The following is a 7,199-nucleotide window of genomic DNA, read 5'->3' as shown; positions in this document are numbered from 1 at the left end:
TAGGGGGGGGGGGTATTACTCTAGCACAATACAATTTTGATTTGATGATCGATTTTTATTTTAGATGTGTTTGTCAAATTTATCGCGTCAAGATAAATTTTAATATTAAACCATATATTTAAGACTATAAATTCAAAAAATCTTAGTAGCTTAGTTGGTTAGCTACCTGAACTCTCACATGGTTAGTAAAAAAGGATATACATGTGAGTAACAAGTGGTTATATGCCATTTTAGAATACTTTCATTCCCCTTTATAAGGAAAAAAACTTATTATTTCAAAATTTTATCATATCAAACAAAGCAATTTAAGTAATAGAATATACTCATATAACCTATACAACAGCTAAAAATCAAATCTTAAATGCATATTTACTGGGGAGTTGTATGAAATAGACGAAATATTAGCAAACCACAAACCCTAGATTTTAAAAAACCTAAGCTATTTAAATTCATTTTAAAAAACGATTACACAAAAACAAGTTAAAAACATTAAAAATCCTAACTTGCATGAAGAAGATTCTTCAAGATGATAGGTTCAGATGTTGGTTGGTAAATGTGTTCGATAGGTAAAACTCCTAGTTAAGGTGTCTAAGTGAATTATGCATGCGAATAACTTTAATAAGAGGTCGCAGGTGACTAAGCCTAAATAATAGTTATATGTACCTTATTGGTTACTATCATTATCTTGAGCCTTTAATTCATATTATTGTCTTTGTTTTTTATTTGTATTACACTTGTATAGTTTTTTTCATGTTAGTTACTAATGTTTCTATTCCATGAGTATTATGTAACGTTACATTATATCCTTTCGCGCTAATAAATTATTGGAGAAGTCCTATAATTATTTTATAAGCATTTTCTTATTGATTAAATAAAAAACTGAACCGTTAAAGACCAAAAAATAAAAAAATCAAAAACTAAGCAAGAAGTTGGAGGAAATCAATTGGCGCATCCACTTCGTCATCTCAGTCTCTTTTTGTGCAATGAGGTAGAAAAGATTCTGCCCTTCTTGTCTTGCATAGTGGACAATGTATCATTGATAAAATAAAATAAAATCTTATTGATTTAGTGTATTTGAAATTTATTTTTTTGATAATATGTAGAATCAAACTGAACTGACCAATCCACAATTCTATTGAAATGTAAACGGGCGGGGAGCGGGAGAGTCCGAACCCCTATTGTACTTCATGCATGCTTAGTGATACACTTGCAAAAAAAAAGTTTGTTTTACATAAATTTTTAATCCAAAAAAGAATTGGAAACAAGTTGTGTTGTTTGTCGAGGAGTCAAATAAGTAGAAATACTCAAATATTGTTATTAGTAGTCTTTTAATGCTAGTATATTACTTTTTTCTCATATGATTATTACATAATTTGTTTTTAATTTATATGAGATAGTCTAATTGCACAAAAAAAATATTATTTTTGAAATTTGTGATTTAAAAACATCATGACATTTATATGTGAATTATTTAAAATGTATAATATTACACATGTCATAAGTTTTTATCATTACAAAAACTTGGCATTAAAGATAAAATAATTTTTTTATATTATATCGTTTGAAATTTAAAATTATATTATTATTTTCCTAACAAACTAATATAAAAGAAATAATGTAAATATTTTAATTTAAGTTGTATAAATTAAATTGTTATGCCAAAAATATTTTATATAAAGCCCGCAAATTATTTGCCTTTTTAAAAGGAGAGCACATGATAAATCCTTTTAACATTAATTAGAAGTAGATTTTATAAATCTTTTTCAAGTTGGAATCGACCGTTACGTTGCGCAAACCTTTATATAAACTAAACCCTACATACCAATCTCCACATTGATAACATCGAAAATTAAAATTAATGATGAAGTTACTACTTGATTCGTCCCCAATTGACATCATCAATTGGGTGACGAACGGGTGGAAATTAATGATGAGTTTACTAGTTGAGTCGTTCCCGATTGGGGTGACCAATTGGTGGTACGATATCAACAAGTCCATTCAATGGCAACATGGAATTTTCTTCACTCTTTGTGCTTTGTATTCCTTTGTTTCGATTATCGCGCTAATTCAAGTGATAAGGATCCATTTAAGGATACCTTTATATGGTTGGTCAACACAAAAAGTGTTTCATATAATGATTTTTGTTGCAAATGGTGTTGGTGCAATCGTTTTTGGGTTACATAACAAATTTTTTATATTACATTCAAACGTTCTTATGACTCGCGCGATTTTAGACCTACAAGGATTGTTTTTCTTTACAACATTTACACACCTTGTTTGGTTTTGGGCTGATGTTTATTACAAAATTCGAAGTTTTCCTACGAATAAGCTCAAAATTTGGTATATTTCGATAAATTGTGCAATATACTTGATTCTGGGTTGTATATGGATTTGTATCGCGATGAATGACAATGACGCAGTAGTACTAGTGAAATTGTTGTTCATTAGAAAGATATTTGTAGCAGTTATACCGTTTATTGCAAATTTGGGCGTTTTAATCTATGGTGGGAGATTATTTATCATGGTATGGCGATATTTTGATGAATGGAGAGGGGGGAGAAAGAAGCTTAGTGAGCTTGGATATGTGAGTTCTATATGTTTCACGTGTTTCTCCATTAGCTGTTTTGTGGCAGTGTTATCATGTTTTCATCATGATGATCGTGGTTTGGACCATCCTGTTTTGAAAATGATATATTATATGGTCGTAGAGATTCTTCCTTCAGCTCTTTTCATCTACATTCTGCAAAAATTGCCTCGAAGAAGAGTATCTGGACAGTACCATCCAATCATTTAGACGAGTGATGGTGATAGTGTGAAGGGAGACTCTTTTCTCAACGTTTTATGAGCTAAACGATATGTTTCGAAATATAAATAGAGAAGTTGTGTGATGTACCTTTGAGGAACTTAAGTTGTTGATTAAAGAATTGTTTTTCTATATATAGAAAACAATTCATGTTGTGCTACTATCTGTTGTTTTATTATTAAACGCAATGCTAATATGTGTCATTGTTGATGGTCTAGATCTGCAATCTTGATTAGTACAATAGATTAAAGTCTGCAATATTTATAACAATAGCAATATTTGAATTGTTTGCATTTAGACACCAGAATTCCATCTAATCTCACATCAATTTTGTTCTTATGTTTGAACTTTGAGTAATTGATTTTTGCCATTACAATGTGGAAATAAAAGAAGGATAAAGGAGACTGCAAATTGCTTCAAATAGTACATACATGAGAATACACAAACGAATGAAGTAATTATACATTCAAATGAGCTAAAAATAACAGAGATATTGCCACAACCTAACTATTCTGGCAACTAAACCTGGTTTTACAAAATGGAGCTCTAGGTAATATATTATAGTACTGGCAGCTAAGTTTCTTGCTCGTCGAACCAATGCTTCAAAATGACGAGATCAATTATCTCCATCGAATCAGATCTACTTGGTGCAGTAGTTAGGAATTATTCCGCCTTTTGCCTGCGGTTTTCCTCCATGATTTTCTGGAACTCTTCCTCACTTCTTGCTAGCAAACGCTTCACAGTGTCAAAAGTAGTAAGCCTAATGCTGTACCAGAAAATGAAGACAAACAAAGAATCATATGTTAGGTAAGGATGTTAAATATTAGCAATGATCACTGTACATGGTAACAATAGTAATCCCTTATATGGTTCCCTTGGAGAACGATGAGAAGAAAGAAAGTCATCAGGGCATAGTTTTTAATTTTGCAACACAGATATGATAGTTCAAGTGAAGTCTCTGGTTTTACAATTGGTCTAAAAATCGGTGAACCTAGCTCGAGACAGATGAATAAACAATATTAATATGTTGCAGATGGCAATGATGCTCTTAGTATTTCTTCAAGCAGTTTCTTAAGCAAACATAGCATAAGACTTGGCCAATCATGATTTAAAATGTGCAAGCCTGACTATATCAATCAAATCAACCCATTTATTATGCCAAGATCCACAAAAGAAACTGTCAAATATAACCTAAGTTAAAAATGAGGAAAAAAATGAACAGAAAAAGGAAGAAAGAACCTAAAGAGAGTGAATAGAGACCCTAAAAAGGCAATAGGAATGAGAAAACTGCACCTGCTATTAGGGAGAGTTTTCAGTGCATTGGGAACAAAACCCCTGTACAATCCAACTATACCATCACGTGCCACTATACCTGCAAAAGTAAAGGGTGACTTAAACAATTAGAAAGTGTATTAGGTTGAACATTTTTCTCAGTTCAGAATAACTCAGATCCCCCTCTCAAGTTATTTTTTCTATTTTGATAACTAATTAATCCCCGAGGGTCAGCGGCACACGATTCCAAACATGATAGATAATGGGTCCGCCCCTCCACCATTCTCCACTTAAATACCAGGTTTTTGTTTGCCACAGGGTTCGAGAACTTGTGACGAGCTGCCTATTCACACATCACATGTTGCACTCTTACCAGTATACCAAACCCTGGGAGCAATCCCCTCTCAAGCTTGTTAAACATGGACTTCAAAAACCACGATATTATCAATCTGTCACTGAATTTTAAATGTTCGTTTTTCCCCAAAGAAGTGAAGTTTAAAGTTAACAAGTTAGAAGATTTGACATCTTGAAATCAAAATGTGATCAAATTTTTGACAATTTATGCTTCTTGATACTTTAACCTTAAGGATTTGAAGCACAGATACATCAGAAAGTGGAAAATTGTTTTGTTAAAGCTGCTTGTACATAAAGCTATTTCCTTTTTCTCGCTCATCCCATTTATTATGACCTATGTTGAGTAGAGTTTAAGAGAAAACTGATCTGTTATATCTAACTTTGGTAGATATTTGTCAGCATTATTGGATGATGTGATATGTGTGAAGATGTTAGTTAAAACCAAATAATATAAAACAGAAGTTATATTAATTCGATTCTGAAATAGGTGGACCTTGCCGTCCAAGGAACGAACCATATTTTGGGGTGAACTATGAGAAAGCAATCCAAACAAAAAAAAGGGGCTAAGGAGCATATTACTGTATCCCTTTGAAGCAAGGCTGGGGTATGGGCATTGCGAAGCTTGTACCACAACGTATCTATGGCTACAACTGTGCACCCAAAGGTTGTACTAGCACCCAAAGGTAGACACTACACTTTAGGCAGCAAGCCTAGGACCCCTTATAGTAAACTAGGAAAAACTTGGACAGCAGGACTTGTGAATCAGGATCATGCAAAACTTTGATCACTGGACATGTGAATCCACCAAGCAAGATAAAAATATGGTTTAGGTTAAAAGAACTAAGTGTAGAAAGATGGAACAAAAACAATCCTGCCTTCAGATAATCTGTTTTATGAGCGTAACATATTAGCATTTGTTTATTACATTTACATTCAGTTTTTTGGATTTTTCTTTAGAAAGTGCAATTCCTGTAGTTTTAAACATCTTAAATTGAAGGTCACTACGAAGTTCTTCAGAAGATAATTTGAAATTGCACATAAAGTTGATTATTTCTCACTCCTTCTGTGGACTCATCAGTGAAAGGAAGACAAACACAGTTTGACAAATTCCATAACTAGTTACAAAAAGAGATACAGATATTGACGATCTTTTAGAATTCGTTACCTGGGAAGGCATCAAAAATTGTCATATAAGGTGTACCCTTCATTTGCATTTGCCTTCTCACTGTGTCCAATGGATAGCACAATAGAGTGGCAATAGTTGCTGAAATCAAACCTGTAGCCAGAGTGGCTTCAGTTCGTTTCTGATACTTTTCTGGCAAAGCTTTTTTCACCCTGACAGTCAGAGAAGTATCATTTAGGTTACGGTAACACCAGGACTCTGTCTTCAGATGATATAGAAAAAGGATCTTTAAAAGAACATAGGCTCACAAGTCAAAAACACAAAAGTTCACAGCAATATATGGAGCTATTCCAATGAGCGAGGGCCCGAGACCATTATAAAAGGATGCAAAGCCTTCCTCTTTTAGCATGTTTAAAGCAACCTGAAAATAATTGACATAATGATTCAGATATGTCCTGGCGTCAAAAATTCTGAGTTATCCAATTCTTACCTCACTCATCGTTTTATACCCAGGGTCTACTGCTAATCTCAACCTGAGAACATCCAGTGGGTAGGTTACCTGACATAAAATCAACAAGTTAACCGTCTTGAAGACAGATGAAAAAGAGAGTAAATAACAACACAAACAAGAGCAGGAATATGAATAATTGAGATACTGATGGCCCCTCATTCCCATTCCTGCAAGGGGAAGGGAGCAAGAAAGAGAGATCAAATGGTAGGTTTCGAATAAATCTTATAAAGCAAACAACAGCGTTCAGATCAGTAACATTACTGAGATGGCAATAAGCACTAAGTTTCTGCCAGGTCTATTTCACTTGTGCAAACATAATTGCAAAAATTATATGCCAAATGGACAACTTAGAGAAACTATTTGGTGTTTCATATAATGCAAACTTACAAAAGTAGAAGTCATGCCAGCACAAGCACCTGCTGCTAGTCTTCCAATGACAGAAAGCTCCCCATCCTTTCCTTGAAAAAGTTTCTGTAAATAGAAAGTGTGAAATCAACTTCATTCTAGCCAAACAATCAAACCAGTGTTAAAGTTTTCTCCAAAGATGTTTCATTACCTTGTACGTTTCATAAGCAAATAACTGCACCGCACTATAAGGTATGATCCGTATCACCTAAACCATTAAAAGAAAATAATCAACTTGATGTCTAAAAAAAGCAATCACCGAAAATCCACTAGAAATGTGACTCTGTGGGAAAATGGTGCAAATACCTGTGGAAGGTTTCCTTTCCAATATCCTTTGATACCTTCCTCCTTCCCAATCAATGCAAATGCCTGCAATCCAATTTCAGGCATATATCAAAAACTTGAGAATCATATGACCCAATGATGGCATCTATGAGTGGGAATTATCACCCTATGGGAGGTTTGCACAAAAGACATATAGAAGAAGAAATACCATAATGGCTATATACTAACTAAGATAACCCAACAGGAGAGCCCATTTAGCTGATAAACCCATTACTAGGACGACCCTTAGGAACTCAATTGGTTCAAAACAATCGCGCTCTTAAGTACCGAAGACAACGTTGATCACAGCTGGTGCCACTTGTTTAGATCCGGGCCACCACTCCTGTGACCAAATTTTTCATGACATTTATCTCATTATTTTTTTTTGGGGGGGGGGGGGGGGGGTG

At 33.9% G+C, this 7,199-nt stretch overlaps 2 protein-coding genes across 2 annotated transcripts in view; one reads left to right on the top strand and one right to left on the bottom strand.

Annotated features, from left to right (window-relative positions):
• Window positions 1-1,930: 1,930 nt before the first annotated feature.
• On the top strand, window positions 1,931-2,794 carry LOC102585568 (tobamovirus multiplication protein 1-like). The gene has a single exon (XM_006363538.1). The coding sequence runs from the start codon at window positions 1,931-1,933 to the stop codon at window positions 2,792-2,794; it is 864 nt and encodes a 287-aa protein (XP_006363600.1).
• Window positions 2,795-3,187: 393 nt separating this feature from the next.
• Window positions 3,188-7,199, bottom strand: part of LOC102583266 (probable envelope ADP,ATP carrier protein, chloroplastic) — a 7,075-nt gene continuing 3,063 nt past the window's right edge. Inside the window, exons 3-10 of the mRNA XM_006363531.2 lie at window positions 6,775-6,837; window positions 6,620-6,676; window positions 6,451-6,534; window positions 6,043-6,111; window positions 5,861-5,973; window positions 5,595-5,764; window positions 4,097-4,175; window positions 3,188-3,569 (exon numbers count right to left, since the gene is read on the bottom strand). Of these exons, the coding sequence (XP_006363593.1) occupies window positions 3,467-3,569; window positions 4,097-4,175; window positions 5,595-5,764; window positions 5,861-5,973; window positions 6,043-6,111; window positions 6,451-6,534; window positions 6,620-6,676; window positions 6,775-6,837 (738 nt within the window). The 3' untranslated portion in view covers window positions 3,188-3,466. The remainder of the gene's footprint in view (window positions 3,570-4,096; window positions 4,176-5,594; window positions 5,765-5,860; window positions 5,974-6,042; window positions 6,112-6,450; window positions 6,535-6,619; window positions 6,677-6,774; window positions 6,838-7,199) is intronic.

Source organism: Solanum tuberosum, unplaced genomic scaffold (assembly GCF_000226075.1).
Source record: "Solanum tuberosum cultivar DM 1-3 516 R44 unplaced genomic scaffold, SolTub_3.0 scf00430, whole genome shotgun sequence".
NCBI classification, from domain to species: Eukaryota; Viridiplantae; Streptophyta; class Magnoliopsida; order Solanales; family Solanaceae; genus Solanum; species Solanum tuberosum.
This window is presented reverse-complemented; position numbering and strand designations above follow the sequence as displayed.